The sequence below is a fragment of the Ambystoma mexicanum genome, chromosome 11 (genome assembly GCF_040938575.1).
Source record: "Ambystoma mexicanum isolate Mex_15411 chromosome 11, UKY_AmexF1_1, whole genome shotgun sequence".
Classification (NCBI taxonomy): Eukaryota; Metazoa; Chordata; class Amphibia; order Caudata; family Ambystomatidae; genus Ambystoma; species Ambystoma mexicanum.
Genome location: NC_090934.1, coordinates 389,898,869 through 389,925,474, shown reverse-complemented (window position 1 = coordinate 389,925,474; position 26,606 = coordinate 389,898,869). Strand labels below are relative to the sequence as shown.

The 26,606-nt window shown below is 45.9% G+C and overlaps 1 protein-coding gene across 1 annotated transcript in view; it reads left to right on the top strand.

Annotated features, from left to right (window-relative positions):
* The window catches only part of LOC138504979 (embryonic protein UVS.2-like), a 381,283-nt gene that overhangs the window by 150,952 nt on the left and 203,725 nt on the right, over positions 1 to 26,606 (top strand). The window contains exons 4-5 of the mRNA XM_069625347.1: positions 6,287 to 6,465; positions 10,970 to 11,051. Coding sequence (XP_069481448.1) covers positions 6,287 to 6,465; positions 10,970 to 11,051 — 261 coding nt within the window. The remainder of the gene's footprint in view (positions 1 to 6,286; positions 6,466 to 10,969; positions 11,052 to 26,606) is intronic.

Here is a 26,606-nt window from a genome sequence, read left to right as displayed (position 1 = left end):
TTGCAAATGGGACTTCAATGTGTCCCATGGAGCAGGGCGCATCTGCATCATCTCTCCCTATAGGGGTCCCCATTTCTCAAAGGAAACATGTATTCTGAAGCAAATCTAGAACATGTATTTCATTGTAGGGCATGGTGGGGTGCTGGTAGAGTGAGGGGATAGGCTCCAGAGCCAGAGTACACAGAGATAGGGTGGGGCTGTCAGGACCTATTTTCACAAAGTGGGAATTGTCCCCACAAAGAGTGTCCTGAAGTAAGGAAGAAGCTGTACAGCTCATAGACAGCTTTGTGTGCTACAAAGGAGAGGGTGGGAGCGCGGCTCCCTTTCTGAAATAAGATGCTGTTCTGAATTATTGGTACCTAATATTTGGACTTTCATCCTATTTGATATGATTTCTAGTATGGGTAGTCAAATTATTTTTTTATAGGCAGACATAAGTTATCAAGTGCTGAGAGGGGGCTGTAGGGATACAGAGCAGTCCCTGAGTGCAAGGGTTGCCAAGGGGCCGTGCAGGTGTGCAACTGGAGGGGAGGGGACCTGGGCCCAAGATCAGAGGGTAGCCAGGTGAACCAGTGCAGTTTCTGTTTCAACCAGATCAGCCGGGGAGCAGAGGAGAGAAAGCAGAAGCAAAGAGGAAGGTCTTGAGGTACTTCCGGAACTGGAGATGGTTCTCCTCAAGTTTCAGAGAGGCAGGAAAGCTGTTCCAGAGGGAGGCCCCAGCAGAAGAAAGAGATCTACCACCAACTCGTTGCTTGGAGAAGCGACTGACCATGAGGGAGTTGGAGGCGGATGAGCGAAGAGCTTAAGAAGGAAGATATTTAGGAAGAGAGAGTTGAAGGTATTGAGGGCCCTGGCCCCAGAATGCCTTATGGACAATGCAGAGGGTTTCGAACTTAATCCTCACCGCCACTGGGAGCCAGTGCAGAGATTTCAGCCCTGGAGAGATACGATCCCTGGGCTTGAGGCCAAGGACAAGTCTCGCAGTCCTGTTTTGGATGAGTTGCCGAGGGCGGAGATTAGAGGCAGGCAGATTTAGAAAGAGGCTGTTGCAGTAGTCCAGCCTAGAGAGAACCAGAGCTCTGGAGACAGTGAACTTCTAGGGGAAGGAAAGGAAAGGAAGAATACCTCTGAGGAGGTGCAGCTGGTAGTGTGACTTCTTAGAGATGTCGGAGATGTGAGGAGAGAAGGAGTGTGTGGAGTCGAAGATGACTCCAAGGTTTGTAGCCTCACAGGTGGGAGCAGGAAGAGGGCCAAGAGAGGCAGGCCAGAGAGTGGCGGGAAAGGTGGGAGCAGGTGTGCCAATGAGGAGAATCTCGGTCTTACTGGCATTAAGGCTGAGATCATTGGCGGCACACCACTCCTGGATAGCAGACAGACAGTCGGAGATGAGAGAAGGAGAAGAGGTCGCGGAAGGGAGCCTGAACATGAGTTGAGTGTCATCCGCATAGCACTGAAAATTGGGGCAGAGAGTGGCAATGTGGTGGGTAAGAAGTGCGAGGTGTTGGTTGAACAGTCAGGGAGAGAGGTTAGACCCCTGGGGAACACCACAGGTAGAGATGGAGATAGAGGAGAGGAAGGACCCAAGCTGGACCTGGGAGGGTCGATCGGAGAGGAAAGAAGTCAGCCAAACCAGGGCCTTATCAGTGCTACCCAGATTATCACAGAGACGGTTGAGCAGGATGGCATGGTTGACCATGTCAAAGGCAGAAGAGAGATCAAGTAAGAGGAGTACACATGGGGTGTTGGAATCAAGGTTGGAGAGCAGGTCTTCACGGATGTTCAGGAGAGCAGTTTCATGCTTCTGGCAGCTCTGAAGCTAAACTGATGGTCATGGAGACAACCAACAGATTCAGTGTGAATATTAAGCTGGGAGATGGCCAGCTTTTTCAGGCGTTTGCCCAGGAAAGGAGAGATGGAGATTGGGCGATAGTTAGCTGGGCAGGAAGGGTCGGCAGAGGGTTTCTTAAGAAGAGGGTGCACAAGGAAGTGCTTCAGGAGGGAAGGGAAGACTCTAATGGCAAAGGAGTGGTTGCAGAAATCAGCCAGAGCAGAAGCCAGGGTGTCAATGTGGTCCTTAATGGTTTTGGAGGAACAGGGGTGAACCTGTATTGACAAGACTTTCATAGATTTGACTTGTCTGGACAGGTTGTCTGGGGAGAACAAGGGAAAGGCAGAGAAGGGGGGAGGAGAGGTGGCCGAAGAAGGGCTAGGGGAAGAGCAGGGAGTAGAGGGAGGAGGGGGAGAGGAAGAGAGAGAGAGGACAAGGATGTCCTGAGTTTTAGAGATTAAATGAGAAGCCAGGGCTGTGCAGAGGGTCTGGGAGGGGACAAGGGAGGTAGATACTGCAGCAGGATTGGCCAGCTCCTTGCAGATTTTAAAGAGTTTGGCTGAGTTGTTAGATGCTGCAGAGATGCATGCTTGGATTTAGGCTCTCTTCTTGGTGCGGACAGAGAGCTGGTATTGCCTTTGGAGCACGCGGCAGGCCACTTTGTCAGAGGATGTACCGGAAGTCTGCCATTTCCTCTCAGCCACGCTGCACATGCTTTTAAGGGTGACAAGGTCAGAGTCATACCAAGAGTTGCACTTGGCTTTGGGCTTCAAGCGTATCCTCATGACAGGGGAAAGAACATCGAGAGTATCAGATATAGCAGAGTGGAGCATGGAGAGTGCTGTGTCAGCGTGGGAGTCAGCCAAAGGGGGAGAAGGTGGGGAGAAAGTGGTGGTGAAAGCCTCAACTGACGCTTCATGGGTCGGCTGATGGGTGATTTTCAAGTTGGTCCACTATTTTTATGTCATCAGTATTAAAGGTGTGGAGCAGGAAGATACGATGAAATAAACTCAATATTGCACCTCGATTTAAGATGCACGTATTTGGAGTACAGAAGAGATTTTGGATAATAACTTCTATTTCATTAGCTAAGATGTCACTGCTCTCCTTTCTTTTTGGGTTGTTTGTTACATTGAAATGTCCATATTGTTGTCCTTGTGGCTGATCACTCAGGCAAGGTCTACATCCACTGACTTAGTCGGAGCCATACACTGTGTTGCCATAGTTTGAGTACGTTTAGATCTTTTATGTTTCTTGGGCTTGGGCTCGGACCAGTGAAGGGGCTTAAGGTATAATGGAGAAGAGTATACTTACACAGTCTGGTGAGATTGATCCCTCAGTGGTATTATTCAAGCATTCTCCAGGGCTCTTTTGCTGGACCGGAGCAGTATTTGGAAAAAAAGCCCTGAATGTCTGTTTGATTTCGCCTTGTATTACAATCATGATCCAGTTAGATCGTGTTCTTTTTTTGCTCTTTAGTTTCCGGTCCTTTCTTTTTCTCCAATTTTTCAGACCTAGTGGTCGTGATTCTTTTTTGGTTTTTCTCATATCCAGTTCAGTTTCTTCAATTACTTACCTTCCCTCATCATCGATTTTCAAATGTGTACGCTCTTTATTAATATTTAAGTGTGGTTGCACCTTATTCTTGCGCTTGGCAAATTCTAGTGAAGACCCTCGAGGGATTCAATAGTCTTTTTTCCTTTTTTGCTTAATCTGTGTTACATTATAGCTCACTCGAGAATCATTGCCTGCCAGGTTACCTGTCAGGTTCGTCAGTGCTACAATGCCGATTTCCACTTTCACCTCCTTCTCCTCATTTCCCTTTTTGTCTGTCAGCGATTTTGGCAGTGAGGCATGAGTTGCCCTTCCCTCTTTGTCCCTTCATTATCCCCATCAAGGGGTTCTACACAGATGCAATCTTCCACAAGGTATGGCACATTGGATAATACAGGCTTGATTTCCGAATGCGTCATTATTGCTTTTAATTTTGGAGAACGAGAGTTCGCTTCAATTAGTATTCTCTCACAGTGGCTCACTAGGGACTTCAGGAGAAAATGAAGGGCCTGTAATTTCAGCATGGAATTCATGGAATTCTGTCCACCAAGCATGTCCTCCAAGATGGAAGGTAATTCTGCTGTCAGCTGTTTAAGGTTATTAGCCGGATCACTCACTCTGGTACTTTCTGTGCTCGAGAAGTATTACCCGTAGTGTATTTTCCCTGGCACTATATTCAGCTAGAATTTCATTAGCTTCAAATTCTGATTCAATTAGCTGCCCACCGCTGACGATACCCTTGTCTAACCTTTGATTATGCACGGCGTCTTCAATTGCATTTTCCATTAGCATGGGATTATGTAGCGCCATCTCAAATGAGTGCATGTGCATTTGGGGTATGTTCAGTTCCCCTGTTACAGTTACCAAATTACTTGGTGGAGGATATCCTCCAATGTGATTTAAGCAGGGTTCTATACACTCGTTCTCGGTCTCCTTCTCCACCTGTGTTTTGCTCATTGGTGGTATATTCTTTTAAATGTCATCCTTATCATCTGCCTCTAGAATCTCAATTAGGCACTCAGTAAATTGAGTTCCTAAACAGGCTAGAGAGGTTTTTATGTGATCTGCCCTTTTTGGTGATTACTGGGCTATTAGAGACAAAATCAGTGATTCCATTTTTTCCCCTGCCTGTGGATTTTTTGCTTTAATATGTTTACCACTCTCCTTCAAGTGTATACTCATCTTCCTTAAATCATAGGAGTGCTGAGGTTTCACAGAGGGGTCAACCGGATTACAATTCTCGCTTTCCGTGAGTGATCTTCCTCCCAGTATTTCAGTCGGAGTGTCCACATGGTTGCTGTCTTCAAATGGAATATGCTCAGTCCCAGCCATGTCGCTCTTAGCCTCCGGGCTTCCGAGAGACAGCGACATACTTTGGGCACGTTGCTGACATGCCGCTTCAGCACAGAGCAGTCCTCTTAAGAGCTTAACGGCTCAAAGGGCACACCCTCATAGTCACTGCACCGACATGTGCAATGTAGTCTCCTGGGATCTCAAACAGCAAAGGAACGCTCTCTCATCCAACAAAAGCACCCAAAAGCCATTTTAAAATGTAAAATAAAAATGGAATTGAAACAGACATAACAACGTCAAATCAGAAAGTATGTAACTTAACCTATACACAGAAAACCTCTTCACCTTCCACAACTTTAACATTTTTACAAAAAACATCTTCATAAAAAATTGCAGGGTTTAATAACCACCCCATGCTGCCACTGTTTGGCCCTAACCTTAATCTATCTTGAACAAACCCTGCTGCAGCACTGTCATAAGGTACGGTAAGGTACCAGCACCGTTTATACCAGGCCGCCACATTATGAGTTTCCTCGCGGGTGGCGGTATGCACGTCTAGCCAGACGTGCATACCGGCAGCCGCGAGCAGACCAGGATGCTAACAACGGACCCGTCATTAACGGGTCCGTTGTTAGCATCCTCCCCATTCCCATTTGAGCCCTATGGAGGCTCAAATGGGAATGGGGACTTACCGGGTCCGGGTCCCAAAAATGGGAATTACCGGGCACGCAAAAGTCAGAATTGCCTGATAATTCCTTTTTTTCGGGTCCCGGACACGAGTTTGGAGGTAGCCATGCCGGTAATAACGGCATGGCTACCTCCAAACTCGTAATGAGGCCCATTGTAACTATCTATGTGAAAGAACGGCAATATAAAACTGGTTTATAAAATTATTTGTGATTTATTTCCCCATTGAGAATTATGGTAAACTGTGTTGGACGTAAGTATTGCCACATGAATTATTGCATCTGTCTTCGCCGGTTCTTGCTTGTGGATCTGTAGTTAGTTGCTTGGTTTCGGTTGGATCTGTCGTTGTTTGGCTTGTTTTGGGTCTGAATTCATTGCGTTTTCATTTGATCTGTTGTCTGACATGCACGCTTGAATTATGCTGTATATCGCTACTGGTTTAAAGTTGGACCGTGTTTCTTTTCTTCTGTTTCTGTCTTCTTTTGGGTCCACTTGGACCTGCCATCTACCCTGGGCACATACTGGGTCGATCTATGCTAGGATTCTGTTTGGTCCGAGGGCTTCCTCTTAGATCTGCCATTGCTGGATTTCTGCTGGCTCTCCCTGTACTTTGATTCCATTGCCTTCATTGCTGATCAATAGACTAGTCTTTTCTGGGTGTATGTTGAAACTGCCTTTGCTGATTTCCTTGGCCTTCTCTAGGATCTGTCTTGTTTCATTCACTTGTATGTTTTTTGCTCTCCCGTATGCACCCGTAATCCACCCTGATCCTCCTAGTGTTGAGGGAACATTTAGAATGAGCACGTTTTTGTCAGACCGTGAATTGTATAACATGTAAGTCCATGGAGATGTCCTGGTAGTTACATTGGGAAGCTAGATCCCCTCGGCCAGCTATAATATGCTACTTCTTTGCCTTTCTGACAGGTGCTGGTCGTATGTGGGGCGTCTGGGGGGCCCCCAGGATGTCTCCCTCCTGAAGAGCCGTTGCCTGCACCATGGAGTCATCCAGCACGAGCTGGTGCATTCACTGGGCTTTGAGCATGAGCAGTGCAGGAGCGACCGGGATAGGTACATCCGAGTCATCTGGAGGAACATTGGCCAGCGTGAGTCTGGGCGGGGGTCCGTTTTAAAGTGGGGTGGTGGTAAAACAAGGCGTGAATGCAAGGCGTAATGTGTTACTGCCCCAGACAATTGTCCTCTTTCAAGCCAGACAAGAGGCTGGAAGCAGAGTTTGCATCCCTGCTGTGCTTTCCTCATTCGTCCTGGATGAGAACAGCATTTTGCACCTGCATGAGATTTTCATGCATGCCTTACATTAGCTCCTGCTAACGAGCAAATGTATTCAACTGGACTCCATTAGTAAACGCAGCTTGTAACCTGTCATTTTCAGGTGGCGCTTACTTTTTTTGCAAAACAGAGAATAAAAGTAAAGAGTAAATAGTTTTACTCTGTGCTTTAGCACTCTGCGTTGCAAACTTTGAAGTGGACCCCACAGCACGTAAGTGCAAACATTGGTGGTCCTGTGCATGCAATTTGCGTCTGTTTGTAAAAGTCCATGGGCCTCATTACGAGCCTGGCGGTACGGGGTTAAAGGCGCCGTAAAAGCTGCCGGCGCCATTTACCCCGTACCGCCTCATTACAAGGTCCCCTCGTGGGACCCAGGAAGTAACGCCTGGTCAAAGCAGGCGTGCTTACCTGGTCCCGCGAGGGGAAGAGGGAGCAAACAACGGGCCAACTCGTAATGGCCCGTTGTTTGCTCCTTCTCCCATTCAGCCCTATGGGGGCTGAAATGGGAATGGGGAAGGACCGGGTCCGGGTCCTTGAAGGGAGGAATTACCGGGCCTTCTGAACTCGGAATGACCCGGTAATTCCTCATTCTGTGGACCCGGACCCGGACGCGATTTCGGCGGCAGCCATGCCGCCAATAGCGGCATGGCTAGCGCCGAGGTCGTAATGAGGGCCAAAGTATTTCTGCTCCACTGGGACAAATCATTACTCAATGGGCCTCATTCCGAGTTTGGAGGTAACCATGGCGCTATTTGCCGACTCCGACCTTGTTCAATGGGGATTTACCGGTCTAGTCCGACCTTTGCGGGACCGGTAAGTCCCCATTGAAAAAGCCATTCCCCATTCCCATTTGAGCCCCCATAGGGCTCAATGGGAAGGGGGAAGTAGCTAATAACGGTACCGCAAATTGCGGTACCGTTATTAGCTCTGAAGTCCCTTAACGGGCCCGTCCATAACGCCTGGTAAAAGCAGGGTTTAAGGAAGGGACCCGCTAAGGGACCTTGGAATAGGGCGCAAAGGGATTACCGGCATCGGTGTCCTTACCGGTGCCCGGTATCCCTTTGCGCCAAACTCGGAATGAGGCCCAATGTGTACCTTAGAATTACTGGGACAAGTATGCTAAGGTTAACTTGGCAACACTAGCCAAGGTGCATCTGTCAACCACCTGGTCAGGTTCATCCAGATGAGCTTGAGCACATTTGCTTAGGTGGGTGTTAGGTAAGAATTGGTGCAATCACACTGTGTGAGGCTACACAAGACTTATCTTCTTGGTATTAGGTAACCCACATTTTGGTATAGGCCTGTACTACACAAGTTGGTAGTGTGACTGAGCATCCAGGCCTATCTCAAGAGGGGTAAATGTGAGCTGTAGAGATGTACAAATGAAATCCATAAATACAAGTAACTCTTACACTAAAGGTTTCAGTTATAGATAGTTATATCAGTTTTAAATAAGCATTCTTTAAAAAGGCAATTCTTTGTAACAGTGCAAGTAAACTTTGGAAATACTTTACAGAATCATTAAAGCTGGAGAATATTCTTTGGATATGCTCAATACACTTCTACACCCTGAAGTGACGTCAATTACAAGGATAGTATTTGCATTTATATATCACACCAATGTGCTTTGGAGACACTAGGTTGCAGAAAGGCAGGGTTAAGGAAAATAAAAAGTTTAAAGCCCTTTCTTAAAAAGGTGAGGACAACTGAATTCTCCAATGAAATCTAGGTTAGCCTTTTCCAGCAGTAACAGTATTCAACAAGCTACAACCTATGGAGGGACAAGCAATGCCCAGTCAATGGATTTAGAAGATTGTATTTAGCGAGCCAGGACATAAAAAGTCATTTGGACAAAGTCAATAGTTCCGATGCACTTCTTGAATAAAAGTCTTTCACAAAGTCAGATTGTACAAAAGGAAATCACTGAAGATACACAAGCTGATAGGCCCGTGCAAAGGGGAGTTGAAATCAACTCCTAATGTTAAGCAAGTGCAAATCTCACGTGAGACAGCACCACTTAAGGCAAGAAGGTAAGTACCCCCAAGTCCAAACAGTACCTCTGGTTAGAAGAAAAGCGGTCCAGCTGGATTCAGTCTTGCTACAGCTATGCAGACCCTGCTTCCTGAGCCTCAGTTGTGGGAACAAGAGGGGGGACGTCTGGAGGGCTTCTGCAGCAGTACTCGGTAAGGACGTTGGTAGCTACGGGCTCTCTTCGATTCAGCTTCAATTCACGGTTTCAGCGCTTTGCAAACAGCACTGATGCAGAACAAACCTTCAGTTTGACTTCCCTTGCTCCCTTGGTCCTGGACTCTGGTGAGGGGACTCTGGATCAGGATTTCCTGCTTCTGGATTGTCCTTAGGAGGCTCCTGGAGCTTTTGGATAAATTTGTTCCGCTGCAGACATTGCACTCGACTATCGACCCATTGTATTGGGCTTCTGCAGCAACAGAGAGGCACAGCAAAATGGGGAGTTCGTCTCGGGGTTAGTTGGTCCCACTAACACAAGGGAAGAAGTCATCCCTTCCGGAGCTTCTTTGTCGATTTGAAAAAGGAGGTCAACACAGCAGCAGGGCTTCACCGGTACCTCGAGGTGCAGGAGGTTGCAGAGGGCTTCTTCTCACAATTTCTGCTTCGGATGTTTCTTCCAGTGGTCCACTCTGACTCTAGTCCCAAAACCCTTGCCTTTTAAGCAAGTTTTGCCATTCATGCACAGCCTAGGCTGTCAATCACAAAGCAGGGTGGCTATCCTTTTAGAACAGCCAGCCGGCCAATCAGGACTGGTTTAATTCAGGCACTCCTAGGGACAAAGAACAGGTGTGTTTCAGAAACCTACCTCACTTCCTGCCCTTCCATACACACTAGAGCCATGGGCGGGCCTCAGGGCTGAAGCCCGCCAAAGGCAAAACACACAAAGGGCTAAACTCTGTCTCAACGCACAGAGTAAAAGCCAAGAAAGACCTCAAAAACAGAAAATGGTGAAAAAAGAAGACAGGGGTCATTTTGAGAAAATGGTCACCCATGGGTGCTGTATTGTGCAATGGTAGTAAAAATTAAACCACTGCCACCAGCCATTTAAAGTAGTGAGGGTAACAAAAAAATCTTACAGGAAAAAGTAGGATAAGGGGCTACTAAATAAACCCTCAGCACTCCACATAAGATGGTGTGCGCTGGACTTACAAAGAGAAAATGTAAGTAAGATTAATTTCATTTTTACTATTCTTGGGAACTGTAGTTCAACCAAGAAACGATACTTAAACCTTAAGAGAAATGCAAAGGATTTCTCAGTGACACTGCAATAAGGTGCTGTGTGTCACCATAGAAAAAGCAGGTGCCTATTGAGTTTGTCAAACTCCAAAAACAGGGAAAACACAAAATCCAAATCAGGGAAAAACACATGAGAGAGTGAGAAAAAGGTCCCACTCACTCAGGAGTTAAAATTAAAATATCCTAAATCCAGCAAAAGAGCTGTGGGTCTCTATGGTGGGAGGAATTAGCACAGAAATTAAAATTCTCCCTAACAGTGGGTCTGTGAGTGAGTTAAAAAGTGCATCCTACTCAGCTGGGTCAAAGTTGGCCAGAGGGAATGTTCGAAGAGACTGTGGTAAGTGCATCTAGTTCAGTTATGGGAATGTTGACCAAGGTGCGTGCATGAATGGGCCCAGCACAAGACTGTTTAGATCAACTGAGGAAACATTGACCAAGCTGAATCTGGGAGTGAGGGGACATGCAGATATGTGACAGCCAATTATGGGGAAATTGACTAATGGTGCTCTGTTGCACACAGGAATTCAGTAGAGAGAGTTGATTGAATGGAAGAGAAAATAGACAAGAGATGCAGACAGTCAAAAGAAGCACTGGGCAAAGAAATAAAGATACAGTAGAGGTTGGGAGAGGGTCTGCTCTGTGTGGGAACATTGACAAGGGTGAGTCAATCATGGGCATCCAGAAATTCCTTATTTATATAAGCATCTAGCATAGTGCTCACTGGTCATATTTTAGCAATTTGGGAACATTTTGGCACCCTCGGGTAAGAGGGAATATTGGTGATTAGGTGGGGCAGAGGTGGCAGGGGCTCAAGACATGGAGGGATGGAAAACAGAGAGATGTAGAATTAAAGATTGGGTGAAGATGAAGTAAAGAACAGAAGTATGGGTGCAATGCATTATTCAGAAGAGCGGGGTTCGGAATAGAGATCTGAGCCAGCAATGATTAATTTATGCATTCACTGCTATGATGTCCACGTTGTCCTGTGCTCCCCATTGACAGTCTAGCTCCCTTTAATGCTATTCATTTGCTCAATTTCAACTTCTCTTTTCCCAGATAAAGAAATGAACTTTTACAAGCATAAGACCCGGAACCTAGGTGTGGCTTATGACTACTCATCTGTTATGCACTATGGCAAGTAAGTGCCTTTAACCTGTTCACCTCTGACCTTTCTCCGGGGGAGCAGGGTATAACAGATTTGGGAAATTACATGACCACCCCTTCCCATTCCTTTATCACTCCTTTGGGGGCACAATCCCAGAGACAGACCTTGTGTGCAAGCCACGTTTTCTTTGAAATACCCCCAGAATTTCCCTCACCTTAAAGGGTTGGGCTACATCTTCCCACAGAACCATCTTGACACTCATCTCCTGCTTTTGTTGTCTTGCGCCTAGAAACACTTGTCATATCATATCTGGGTGAAAGACATGTTTGTGTAAGTATCTATTTTCTGGTCTGAGCCCTTTTCATTTACTTTGTAATGAGAGCTTCTAATGCGCAAGGCGAGGACACAGGAAGACGCCATGCTATTGCGTGTGCCATATTGGATCTCTCGAAACCTTTCTGCTCCTTCATGTTGAAATTTTGTTGACAAGCACTAATATTTCCTTCCATCATAACTGACAATAGAGGAAAGAGAAAGAAGAAAGAAAAGTACACCCCTCCATGCAACAGATTCCCCCCACAAGAGCCCCAAATATAATAGGAAGCACAGACATCCTTCTCCTAAGCCCATTTTGTCCCAAGTGACTCCAGCTCCTGCTCTGCCTACACCAGGGCTCCCTTCAGCCTGTGCTGTTCATGTGACTGTATGTCTGCAGGAGTATGACATGTGCTTCTGCCTCCAGCAGCTCCAACAACTCCTGCACTCCCTGCTGCTACAGCCCTATACCTGTGCCCTAACTCCAGTGCCTCCTCTCATCCCGTCCTCTCCTGCGGCCCCAGGACTGTTTGTGCCTATATTCTCTGAACTGTCCCTAGAGCAGTTCCAGGAAATGATGGAAAAGACTTTAGAGAAAATACTGGTTTCAAGTGCAGCACTAGTAAAGGATCCCTTAAATAAAAAGGGAGGGTAATGGTGGAATTGGTGGAAGACTTACCAGAGGATCTCATGAAGGTAAGTATTCAAAGTCGGAGACCCTAGAGGAGGTTCTGGCATATCCAAGGAGGAACCTCAGGTTTGATGATGAGCAGCTGTCCACATCAAAAGGTGCGAGGGTGTGCCAGCTACAAACTCCAGGCATCTTTGCCTTCCCATTAACCCAGGAAATCATAGATTTGTAAGTGAAAGAATGTCAAGATCCTGAGAAAATGGGGATCCAAAGCCACCTTAGTCATCTGTACCCCAGCCAAGGGTTTCATCAGGAATTCCATGCTGTATTGAAGGTCAATTCCTTGATTCCGTTTTGTCCAACAAATACTTTGGTGGCCAGTTTGCTTAATCATCTGATCCAGTTGATTGTCAGGTAGAAAGCACTTTAAAAATGTCATAATTATTTATTTTATTTAATGAGTTGGTTTAATTTAAAACCTTTGCACTGTACATAAAACAAACGAATATATCTCTCCAACATCAATCAATCACAATAACAGTATTTCCTCTAGAACAATAAAAGAGCAAAAACACATTAAAAATATAAAGTGAAAAGAAGAGAAACAAGCATTGCAATGCCAATAGTGTGGGAGTTTACTGATGTTCTTTGCATTTTGCATTTATAGGCACCAGGGTGCAAGGAGGAGAGTGTGAAGTTTCAAAGTAGAATGCGATAAGGTGCGCGGGTGTGCAAGAGAATGAGAAGGAAGGAGAATAGAGCAAGGGAGGAAATGATTGAGAGAGGGTGGCATTGAGGATGAGCAAGAGGAAATATGAGTAAGAAAGGTTGAGAGAGTAAGAAATAAAGCCTGTATGTGAGAGGGAGGGCAAGCTGCGGTGGGTTAGTGTTTACAGAGAGACTTGGGTGAGGGTAGAGAGAGTGGGGGAGGTTGGATGGGGTAGAGAGAGTGGGGTAGCTTTGGTGGAGGTACAGAGATTGGCAGTAGGGTGGGTGCATGGGGTAGAGATAGTGGAGGTACGGTGGGTGGTTGGGGTAGGGAGAGTGATGGTAGGGTGGGTGTGGGTAGAGAGTGGGGGTATGGTGGGTGAGGGTAGAGAGTACAGCTAGGGTGGATGGTGGGGGTGGAGAGAGTGGAGGTAAGGTGGGTGGGGGAAGAGAGAGTGGAGGTAGGGTGGGTAGGTGGGGTTAGAGATGGTGGATTCGAGAGAGTGGGGTTAGGGTGGGTTAGGGAGAGTGGGGGTAGCTTTGGTGGGTGGGTTGGAGAGAGTGGGGGAAAAGTGGGTGGGGTAGAGAGAGCAGGAGCAGGCTGGTTGGGTGAGGTAGAGAGAGTGGGGTAGAGAGTGAGGGTATGGTTGGTGGGCTCGGGTACAGAGAGGTGGGTGGGTGTAGAGAAGTTAGGGGAAATTCGATGGGGTACAGAGGGTGTGGGATAAGTGGGTGGTGGTAGACAGGATAGGGTGGTTGGGTAGGGTAGAGAAGTGGAGGTAGTGGGAGTGGGGTTGGTGGGGGTAGAGAGAGCGGGGTTTGGGTGTGTGGCTATTGGTTGACAGGGTGGGGAATGAGTGGCTAGGGGTAGAGAGAGAAGGAGGTAGGATGGTTAGGGGTGGGTGGGGTGAGAGAGGCCGGTGGTGGGGTTGGTGGATGATGCTGGTTATTGGGTCAAAAAACATGAAGAAAAGCAGCCTTGGGAGGACTTGTCAAAAGTACCCCAAAATAGCCCAAACAAAACCCAACCAGCACATGTAATGGGGGTGGGGTTGGTTAGAAGGGGTAGAGGGAGTAAGAGTGGGGTGGGGCCGAGAGAGTGGGGGCGGGGATAGAGAGAGTGGGCATGGGGTTGTAGGTGTGTGTAGAAAGGCAGCCTAAGGAAGAAAAAAAAATAACAATGGTTTCAGCATTTTTGTGGCACAAGTGCCTCAAAAATTCGCCAACAACAAAAATGAAACAAATCATGAATAGCAGACCATGTGACCTTACGTCATACTACCATGTGACCTTACGTCATACTACATTTCACTTCACTGTGACTATAGCTAGTTGGGCACACGCAGGTCGCTCAGCAAATGCGATTCCTTCAACTATGCCATTGCCTTCACCTGAACCTCGTGGAGGACGTCTATTTTCTAAGGCCGACCAAGCAGAGCAAACCAATCAAGCACAATTCATGTTTATGGAGACAATACTAAAGGGTAGCTTTCCATCATGTTTCTAATTATAAGGGTGGGTGTGCCACACTGACAGATGAAAGTGAGTGAGGGTAACGTTTAAATTGCTACACATGCACCCTTTTTAAAAGAACCCCGTGCCAACAAAGAGGTGCACTTTGCACGACCTTAGGAGCCTGTGACAAATTAGAAATCACTTTTCATTCAGCCCTCTTGGATTTGTTTTGAAGAATTCTTTCTTAATAGCTGGAGTTTGCTCACGGTGTCTAGGCGACTAGGCAGTCACCCAAAGCCGCGCACATACAGCCACACATTTACTTAATCCCTTTGCGCCCACCTCGGAATGAGGCCCAATGCATTTTCTATATGCGCAACAGTATATTTCGAAGAATAGTTCCCTCAAGGCAACAGTTGAACATGTATTTGCACATTAAATCCTAAAACATATGGGACATCTATGATGAATAAAACAATTAGGCAATATGACCCGAGGGGGAGCATTACCGGTCTGTAATATTGCCATTAGTACCCCGGCGGGTTGTACCAGGGTACTAATTGTATTTTTTCTCGAGTGGAGAAACAACGCTGCAACCGTTTCTCGACTCGAGAAAATAAAAGCAAAAAAAACGGCTGCCTGGGATCGGGGAGAAGGGACTACGTGTAATCCCTTCTACCTTTCTATGCTGGCCATTAAAACCAATGCGGAAAAAAATTAAACATAAAAATGTCCGGTCGCGGAAAGTACTCCGGACGCCCCGAAGGCTCGGAGCCTTCCCATTCAGGAAAGGCTCAGGCGAGGGCCAATGAGCTCGCGTTTTACAAGCTCTTTGACCGTCGCCGGTACTAATGTGGGTTAATGTAGCATATTTGATATAAATGTTTTTGTTCTGGGAGTGGTAACAAAACAGACCGAATGCTACAGATCACCTATTAGAAGTAAAATACAAACTGAATGTCAAAACAGGCCAAAACACAACTACAATTAATACTAAGTACTTTACATGCAACAAAAGACTACAAATCTGAGAAGCGTGGAGTCAAATTGACAAGCAATCCCTGTGTCTACAGCATATATACAGAATAAGGTACCCCAGCGGTCTCTTATAAGGCAATGATGCATTTCCTGCCTGAGTAAAGCACAGGTCAGGAAAACTGCTTTCTGTGGCAGAGAATTGCAAGGTGACATGATATGTTTACAATGCTCTTGGTGGGGATACTTTACCTTATATAAAATTAATGATGCAATTGACATTTCCCCTTTTGACATAATTACTCAATTTTATTTTGATGTCACAATTTAAGAATGATAAGGAATTTATGTTCGGTTAAGTATATGTACCTTATGCCACATTTGGTATTATATTAATATGATATGTTATATCCCACACAAGGCAGCCTTAACTCCCCTGATCCATTCTGATGACACTATGGGCAATAAGCCATTTCATATAGGCAGCCTGCACGTGCGCACTAACACCACATGTTGTTCTTGGCACCAATGAGACGACACGGAAGCCTTTCACACAAAATGGAAGAAGAAATTGCCGTTGTTGTTGATCACCTTGTTTTTTAATATCTTAACCTCAATTAGGTACTGCCTGCTCCCGTCCGCGTTAAAGTGCATAGTAAACCTAACCCCGGAGAATAAACTCACACTATTTGCAAGAGTTAAAAAAGTGACAATATTGTAGAGATACGATGCCCGAATATACACAGCGGGATTCTTTGATACCACTGTATTTCTCCAAGAGCTTTCAAACGCTGCATTTCATGATACCTTGTCAACCATTTTCCCGGAGACACGTGAACCGTTACATTTTAATGGGTACGTTTTTCAGCAAGTGTTTTTTTTTCTTTTCATTACAAAATGACTATCTAAGGAATGTAGTGTGCTCTTGTGCTAATCTTTTGCGGTGGCACTGTTAACCAACTACAGTCAAATAACGAGTCAAAAGTTCCTCAAGAGAACTGACACACTACATTTAAGAAATACTATGCACGTACCACGTGTGACTACCTTTCAAACCGTTCTTTTCCCGTTTTATTTCATTATGAATCGCACAGTGTTGTTTACATTGAAAGTTTTTATGGCCACACTTTCCCGGAAGTTGCAGTGGCAGAAAGGGGATGATTTGCTTTCCTGGACGTCGATAAAACCGTCACGGCTGCCGCCATTCGTGAATGGTGCCGGTGCATCCGACATGTTCTGCTCGTGGGTGCCGGTCCACCCTCCAGGTCAGACCTGGCAGGCGAAAAGGCACCCGCGAGCAGACTTTGTAGTTTGCCGGTCCGGTAAGAACGGTACCGGCAAGCTTACCGGTACTGCTGTTACTGGACCGGCAAACTTATAATAAGGCCCAGAGTCTTCGAAAACCGGACACGTGTTGTCAGAGAACAGTAATCTGCTTTTGTCCAAAAGACAGGAGATGGGGTCATATGGTACTGCAGCAGCTTTGTGCTGACCACACATCCAGCGCTCCTCGATCCCAGGACCAAGGCTGCTCTGCACAAACTCTGTACGGCGATGGCAGATAGTGTACAGTAGCGACAAATCATAGCGAGGGAGCCTGAACCAACCAAATGTGGGGGGCTGGTAAGGTCTTCTGGCGTCAGTCTCCTGTCTTGGTTATCCCGTTCCCTTCACAGCGCAGCTGCTACAGCGGTCCTGCAAGCACCTCCCAGGGCAGCGAACAGAGGAAGCAACTTCACGGCTTCTATAAACAAAGTGCAGAGAAGCTCCGACTCCTAATACTAATGGAGAGCAGCTAGCAGGCGGACCATACAGACTGATGGATACATACTGAAAACAGTGTCTTATTTAAAGGGCACAAAGATCGGTGCAGAAAGTAGCCCAAAAGTAGCCCATATTGTACACGAAATAGCCCAAATAGCCTACTTGGGCAAATCACTGTGCAGCTGCAAAATGGAAATCCCAGGTGACTTGCTTCTTAAAAAGCTGCTGATTGGAGAAAATCTTGCTAGGGAGCTTCTCACTGGGTAGTATTGAGGAGGAGTGTGGAAAGATAAATGTTAGTGAGTTGGTTATTTCACTCCTGTGGCATTGCTGGTTGCTATACCAACCAGATATTCTCAGTTGAGAGCCCCATTTTTCTCCCTCTCTTTTGTAACAATGGTTTTGCCTAAAGTCGCCAAAAACAAAAAAGGAGATGGAAAACACAATAAAAGAATGACTTAATTTACAGGAATTCATATTCAAACTGTTGACATATCCTATTTAAATTTATATTTCTAATATTTTAAATACATCTAAAATCATCCAATATAATTGAAGTAGTTTGGGGATGCTGTTAGCCTGCATTAAATCCGTCCAAAGAATATTGTCACTTTCTGAGGAGCAAAAGTCTCCAATATGGCTAAAATGATAACACTTGACATGTCTTGTAGCTTCACAAAAGTATCAAGTGCTTAATTGTCTCCTTATTCTCATAATTTTTGCACAATCGACGCATCCTCTGTTTCACCTCTAACAATTTCCTAGGACCCACACACTCCAAAGTGGGCAATAAATTAAATGTAAACCTTAAGTAAATTGATTGCGCTCTGTAGCAAGGAAACAATGAAATATTATATAATAATATTAACATCTATATTCCTTACAAAAGAAAATAAGTTCTTAAACTATCAACAGTCGGCCACCAATCTTGATCAAAAATCTTCCTCTTTACCAATTCCGAATTCCCCATAAGATTATTTTCATCCACACCCACAATTCTTAGTATATTTAGCATGTTTGACACAAAATGATTTAACAAAAGAATATAATTGTCTTTCAACAGTAGTTGGAGAGCCTAAAAAAGAGAGTTGGAAGGGGGGGATCAACAGCTTGTAAAACAAGCGCATTTTGGCACATGTGACTCGAGCCGACAATGACACCAGACCAATCTCATGGTGCATAATACAATTGGGAATAGAGAGAGGAAGACTGAGGCCCAATTTCCAAATGGAACTGTCATGATGCCTACCTCCAAGGTGCCAGACAAGACCCAGCTACCCCAGAGGCAGACATCATGTCTTCAAGGGAAGTCACAACAGCCTCAAGTAGGGGCTCTTTGGACTCAGTCCTGGCGCCTTTGGCGCCAGCAGGCTCATAAAAGGGGACTTTGTGTTAAAGGTGCTTAGTGTTAACTTACCTGATGCAGACCATGCTGCAACATCCAGGCCTTCTGAGGCCCGAATGGGACTACTTTATCTTTGGAACTACTTAACCACACGGGTGTGGTCAGGGGAGGAATACATACCTGAGAGGAAAGATACATACCTGGAACTACTTTGAAGGCTATTTAAGCGACGCCCAAGCAGCAACTCACGCTTCGCGTTGTTCTGCATCTAGCAGCTGGACGCTCACCGTGTTTGCTCCTGCATTCTGTCTTCTGCCACTCCTGCCAGCATCCTGGAACACCTGCAAAGAGAGAAGAGAAGAGAAAAGGGTAAAGAAGAGTCCTTACCTGCTAAATCCGCATTACGGAGACATCTCGCCGATGGTCCTGAAAAGGAAGACATCCATTTAAAAGCACATTGCATCGATCGCTGCAGCGCCGCATCTCACTCACCTGTACAAGGTACCACCACGTTCTACGGTGACATCTGGACTCTCAGCCACATCACCGCGCCTAGGGAGAAAAAGACAAGAATAAAGGTGAGAGGGGAAAGGAAACAAGGAAACCTTAATTTCCATTACAAAGCTTACCTGTTGGGTTATTCCAACTTCATTTCGGGTCGGTGCCGCATCCTGGCATTTCCAGACCCCGGCCCCTATGGGGAAAAAAGACATCAGCGTTAGTGGGCGCATGAAAAGACATTGCCCAAACGTACATTAAAGACTTACCTGATTTCTTCTGGATTGAGCTTTGTTTCGGGTCGGTGCCGCATCCAGGCATTTCCGGACCCCGGGCCCTATGGGGAAAAAAAGACATCAGCGTTAGTGAGCGCATTGATACAAGGACACTGAGAGAACTCTCATCAAGCTCACCAGAGTCTCATTCTTCGGTTCCACAGCTCTTCTCGGAATAGTTTCCGCACCTGAAAAAGAGACAACGAACAATATTGCGGAATCATACTCATTAACAGAATCCTTACGGTACTATACCGGGAAAACAAAACTTGAACCCTCTACAATCAAAATCCCAGTGAAGTAACTGGATACAACGCGCCCCTGCATGAGAAGCAGGATGGAGAGCTCAACCTTTCAAACCCTAAGGTGAGACTTCACGTGGGGGTCGCAGGAGGGTTTCGTAGAGGGGTGAGAAGGGAGCGGGAGGCTTATACTTTCTCCCGCAGATTGTTAATACTCCCTTTTCACATACAGAAAGATATTCCTGCGAGCCAGACAAGTCAGATTCGAAGGTCCGGTCCAGTCCATCTTCCGGGTCCTGCGCTTCACCATAGAAGAAGCAACAACACTCCAAACCAGACCTGCACCTCCGTGGGAGTCAGGTGAGCGTAACAGAACGCGAAGCCTACCTACAATTTCCCACCCGGGCGCTATGGAAACTTCCGAGACAGACCAGCTGGCTCAGCTTTTGGGGGAATTAAGGGCAGAAGTACACTCCGCCCGCCATGAAACTAATGCTCTCAAAGGATAATTAATCTTATCCAAGGAAAGAACTGATGACCTGGCCAAAAGATTGTTGCAGGGTCAAGCAGGACAAACTCCTTTACCTAGTTCTGGGGGTAATGCCTCGTCAATAGTTTCGAATAACCCGGTACAAATCAATCTACCTAGAAACATGCCTTTGGCCCCGTCTGAACGTTTTGCGGGGGACCCCAAGAAATATGCCGTTTTTATGAACCAATGTCGCCTACACTTTCTATGCAGACCTGGGGCCTTCCCTAATGATCAAACAAAGGTAGCCTTTGTATTATTTTATCTCAGTGGCTGTGCTGCCGATTGGTCCGTTCCGTTGGTAAGTCAGGATGACCCAATTCTCCAGGATTTCCAAAGCTTCCAGGCGAGCATGGAAAGATTATTCGCTTGACACTCTCAGGGACAGGCCCTTGACAACGAACTACTATCCTTACGAAAAGGTAACCAAGATCTCTTATCTTATATTGCCACCTTTAATAGGCTGGTTGTAGAAACGGGGTGGCCCGAAAATAAAAGGATCACACTATTTCATCGAGGCCTGCGCGGAGAATTTAAGGATGTTCTAGCTCAAATAGTAAAGCCACCTCAAGCCTGCGCAGAATACATAGACTTAGTGGTCCAACTTGACCACAGACTGCAAACTAGAAAAGCAGATCGGTCCAAATTCGAAACTCGAGTGCTGATCAAAACTCACGCTAACCCTAAGAGTACCGACGTTTCAGAACCTATGCAGATCGGCGGTGTTAACGGACCATTGACTCAGAAGGAACGAGAGAGAAGACGGCAAAAGCAACTATGTCTCTATTGCGGGGCTTCTGGTCACTTTCTACGAGACTGCCCGGTAAAGCCACCTAAGAAGGTGGTTGAAGCCACGGACAACAATTTAATAGAACCTGATTCGGGAAACGGTCAAGCCCGACAAGCGTAGAGGTCCGCTTGCCGAGCTTGAAAACAGACTCTTTGACCTCGCATTTTGTCATGCCAATGGTGCTCGTGGACCCGAAACAGCCTCAGCGGTTGCATGCTATAAAAGCATATATCGACAGTGGGGCTATTGGAAACTACGTAGATCGTGAATTGGCCTCCAGGATTAATCTTCCTCTCCGTCCGAAAGTTAACAAGGATGTCATTACTACAGTAGATGGAACCGAAATAGCCTCAGGGCCGGTAACACATTCCACTACAGAAATGACACTAGTGGGACAGGATGGACATCGGGAAGCAATTGTGTTCGATGTAATCAAGGCCCCACAATTTCAAGTAATTCTAGGAATCCCTTGGTTAGAAACACATAATCCTCGAATTGACTGGCGAGCAAAGAGAATAACCTTTCCTGATTGTGAACTGACTTGTTATCCAAGAAATCCAGAAATGGGTCTAGCCACAGTAACTTCCACCACGATACAACTACCGGTTGAATACCAAGAGTTCCAAGACGTTTTTCAAAAAGAACAGGCGAACACGTTACCTCCTCACCGGTCGTACGATTGTCAAATTGACCTGGTACCCAATGCTCAACCGCCCTGTAGTAGGATTTATGCTCTTACTGAACCTGAGAACGTTCATTTGCGTCAGTATTTAGATCAGTATCTTGCCAACGGTTTTATTCGCCCGTCAAAGTCTCCTGTTTCCTCAGCTCTGTTCTTCGTGCCGAAAAAAGAAGGCGACCTTAGAACATGTATTGACTACCGCGCCCTAAATGAAATAACGATTAAGAATCGTTATCCTCTGCCTCTGATCCCTGAACTTCTTGACCAGGTAAAAGATGCTTGTATACACACCAAGTTAGATCTCCAAGGAGCTTATCACCTGGTACGTATAAAAGAAGGCGACGAATGGAAGACTGCATTCCGCACCAAATATGGGCTCTTTGAATATCAGGTGATGTCCTTTGGATTATGCAACGCACCTGCCGCCTTTCAATACTTTATGAATGATGTTCTTCGGGAACTTATCAATGTTTGTGTCATCGTATATATCGATGACATCCTGGTATACTCCTCCTCGGAATCCGAACACAGAAAACATGTCAGGGCAGTTCTTGAGAAATTGCGCCAGCACAACCTGTTTGCGAAACTCGAAAAATGCGTTTTTCATACCACAGAGGTCGAGTTTCTCGGATTCATCCTGACACCTAAAGGAGTCCGAATGGACTCGCGAAAGGTGGACGCCATCCTCAAATGGCCATCTCCTAACTCTGTTAAGGGGGTTCAGAGTATGCTTGGCTTTGCCAATTTCTATCGAAGATTCATCCCGGAATTTTCTCGAGTGGTTCAACCCATAACAGCCCTCTTACGGAAGAATAAACGTTTCGAATGGACTCCTGAGGCAGAACAGGCCTTTCAAGACCTAAAGACCAAATTCACCTCCGCCCCTGTATTGAAGCATCCGCGCCCAGATCTCCCTTACATTGTTGAAACCGACGCTTCCAGTTTGGCCATGGGTGCTGTCTTGTCTCAAAGGGATCCAGAAACTTACCAGATGCACCCTGTAGCATTTTGGTCCAGGAAATTCACGGCTCCTGAAATCAATTACGCAATCACCGACAAATAATTACTAGCTATTAAGTCTGCCTTCAAGGCTTGGCGTCATTACCTCCTCAGCGCAAGACACACCATTACGGTGATTACAGATCACAGGAATTTGCAATATCTAAAAACGGCCAAAGCCCAATCATCCCGCCAACTCCGATGGGCTTTATTCTTTGCAGAATTTGATTTCATAATCACCTACCGCCCTGGTTGCAAGAATAGCAAAGCGGACGCTTTATCGCGGATTGGAATGGATGAAACAAATTCAAACTTAGAACCAGTACCAATTATACCCGAACAAAGAATTTTAGGCTTGACCTCTTTACAAACTATAGAGGATGTTCAAACTCGAGTTAAACAACTTTTAAATTCCACAGCCTTGCAAGAATGGACTCAAAAGGGGTCACACTTTTCCGTTAATAACAATTTACCATACTTCTAGGGGCGGTTATTTCTGCCCAACAAAGAACTGCAAGAATTGGTCATTGCTCACTATCATGATACATTAATGGAAGGACATCCTGGTATCGCAAAAACTGAGGAAAAGATCAAACGACAATTCTGGTGGCCATCCTGGAGAAAAGACATAAAATATTTTGTGATGTCTTGCGGAGTTTGCGCTCAAAATAAAGGTCAAAAGAAGAGACCAGCCGGTCTCCTACAACCCTTGGATATTCCACCGGCCCCTTGGCACACCTTGTCAATGGACTTTATTACCGACCTGCCTCCTTGCTATGGATATAACACTATCTTGGTAATCGTGGATCTGTTCTCCAAGATGGCCCACTTTATCCCTTTAAAAGGGGTACCTTCAGCCTCCATCTTGGCCAAGGAATTTCTGGAAAACATAGTTCGTATGCATGGTTTTCCATCCATATTAATCTCAGACCGAGGAAGCCAATTTATTTCCCATTTTTGGAGGAAATGTTGCCAACTGGCACAAATTGATGTACGCTTATCCACTAGTCACCACCCCCAGACCGATGGTCAAACCGAGAGGACTAACCAAACCCTTGAACAATATCTTCGGTGCATGTTGCATCAATCTGAAAACAGCTGGAAAGATATTCTATGGATCGCAGAGTATGCATATAACAATTCTGTACATTCTGGAACAGGACAAACCCCTTTTTACACCTTGTATGGTCATCATCCTAGAACCTCAGACCTAGACCCTCCTCAAAACCTGGAAATGCCTGCAGTTGATCATTTGCATTCTACTATAACCCGAGCCTTCAAGGAAGCTACAACTCATTTGCAACAAGCCAAGATAAAATACAAAGAAAATGCTGATCTACATCGGAGTGAAGCACCTTCGTACCAGATAGGAGACCAGGTGTGGCTGGCAACCAAGCATTTGCCTCTCAAAGGACTGCAGACTTTTAATCCCAGATACATTGGATCCTATCCCATCAAAGCCATAATAAACCTGGTGGCCTTTAAACTCGATTTACCAGCCAACATGCGAATTCATCCCGTTTTTCATGCATCACTGTTAAAACCGGTGCAGCCTGGAACCAGACTAAGCAAACCACCTGAACCGATTTAAATCGATGGGGAATTAGAATTTGAAGTTAAGGACATATCGGATTCCAAAATGTTAAAATCAAAACTCTTCTATCTAGTTGATTGGAAGGGGTACGGACCTGAGGAAAGATCTTGGGAACCAAGTGACCATGTACACGCCCCGCGATTAGTGCAAAGATTCCACCGAAAATTCCCAAGCAAGCCGAAACCCCCGGAAAGGACGACCTTGGGAGGGGCCTTGGGAGGGGGTACTGTCATGATGCCTACCTCCAAGGTGCCAGACAAGACCCAGCTACCCCAGAGGCAGACATCATGTCTTCAAGGGAAGTCACAACAGCCTCAAGTAGGGGCTCTTTGGACTCAGTCCTGGCGCCTTTGGTGCCAGGCTCATATCGGGCCACAGTCCTGGCGCCATAGGCGCCAGGCTCATAAAAGGGGACTTTGCGTTAAAGGTGCTTAGTGTTAACTTACCTGATGCAGACCATGCTGCAATATCCAGGCCTTCTGAGGCCTGAATGGGACTACTTTATCTTTGGAACTACTTAACCACACGGGTGTGGTCAGGGGAGGAATACATACCTGAGAGGAAAGATTCATACCTGGAACTACTTTGAAGGCTATTTAAGCCACGCCCAAGCAGCAACTCACGCTTCGCGTTGTTCTGCATCTAGCAGCTGGACGCTCACCGTGTTTGCTCCTGCATTCTGTCTTCTGCCACTCCTGCCAGCATCCTGGAACACCTGCAAAGAGAGAAGAGAAGAGAAAAGGGTAAAGAAGAGTCCTTACCTGCTAAATCCGCATTCCGGAGACATCTCGCTGACAGTCCTGAAAAGGAAGACATCCGTTTAAAAGCACATCGCATCAATCGCTGCAGCGCCGCATCTCACTCACCTGTACAAGGTACCACCACGTTCGACGGCGACATCTGGACTCGCAGCCACATCACCGCGCCTAGGGAGAAAAAGACAAGAATAAAGGTGAGAGGGGAAAGAAAACAAGGAAACCTTAATTTCCATTACAAAGCTCACCTGTTGGGTTATTCCAACTTCATTTCGGGTCGGTGCCGCATCCTGGCATTTCCGGACCCCGGCCCCTATGGGGAAAAAAGACATCAGCGTTAGTGGGCGCATGAAAAGACATTGCCCAAACGCCCATTAAAGACTTACCTGATTTCTTCTGGATTGAGCTTCGTTTCGGGTCAGTGCCGCATCCAGGCATTTCCGGACCCCGGCCCCTATGGGGAAAAAAGACATCAGCGTTAGTGAGCGCATTGATACAAGGACACTGAGAGAACTCTCATCAAGCTCACCAGAGTCTCATTCTTTGGTTCCACAGCTCTTCTCGGAATAGTTTCCGCACCTAACGAACAATTATTATTGCGGAATCATACTCATTAACCGAATCCTTACGGTACTATACCGGGAAAACAAAACTTGAACCCTCTACAATCAAAATCCCAGTGAAGTAACTGGATACAACGCACCCCTGCATGAGAAGCAGGATGGAGAGCTCAACCTTTCAAACCCTAAGGTGAGAATTCACGTGGGGGTCGCAGGAGGGTTTCGTAGAAGGGTGAGAAGGGAGCGGGAGGCTTATACTTTCTCCCGCAGATTGTTAATACTCCCTTTTCACATACAGAAAGATATTCCTGCGAGCCAGACAAGCCAGATTCGAAGGTCCGGTCCAGTCCATCTTCCGGGTCCTGCGCTTCACCATAGAAGAAGCAACAACACTCCAAACCAGACCTGCGCCTCCGTGGGAGTCAGGTGAGCGTAACAGGAACCCTCGAGAGAATTTAAAATGGAGCTAAAATTTTATAAAGAACATTCAAGTCCATATATTAAACACGGCACAATGTTAGCTATGTAAAACCTCTGACAAGGGAGTAGTGAAAGGATGCACCTAGATAAACCTAGTCTCTTTAACTGAGTAACAAAAGATTGGAACTTAGCTCTCAATTGGCCTTGTAGCTACTTGGGGCTCCTTATAGGTAATGTTAAAACCAAGATATCTGATAGAGTGACTACATTCTTAACGTGCTTTGCGGACTCCCCATCCTATAACCTTCAGTTTATTTCTGAGAAAATGTAATTATTCTAGACTTGTTCCCATTGACTATTAAATTGTTGTCATGTGCATATAAAGCAAGAGCTGTCATCTTGTGTTGCAGTCCCACTGGAGTCAGGATTTTGATGATTTTTTCAGTATTGTAACCTTGATCTGCCAAGGTTATCTCTGGAAAGTAGGTTGGGCTTGGAGGCCGAAATTACAGATTTGGAAGTTATGAAAGCTATCTCCCGACTCCAGGCTGGTAAATCGCCAGGTTTAGATGGTTTACCGAGAGAATTTTATAGGACCTTCCAAGATCAGTTGTCACCCATCTTTTGTGATCTCTATAATTCTTTTCGAAGAAGTGAAAATCTGTGTTCTTCCATACGAGAAACGTTCATTTCTCTTATTCCAAAGCCAGATAAAGATCACACAAAGTGTGATAATTATCACCCAATATATTTACTTAATGTTTATTTGAAACTTTTTACAAAGATTTTAACAAATAGGCATCAGGTATGTACTGGGGAAATTATCCATGAGACACAATCTGGCTTTATGCAGCGGAGATACAGATGTGATAATGTGAGACTTCTGGTGGACATTTTAGATTTACATGGAGGGATGACTGCTGGGGAAGCAATGGTTTTTTAGACGCTGAAAAGGCCTTTGATAGGGTGTGTTGGTCTTTTTTGGAGCATACAATGAAGGAGATGGGCTTTGGTGAATTTTTTTTTGGGTGCAATAAATTATTTTCATACA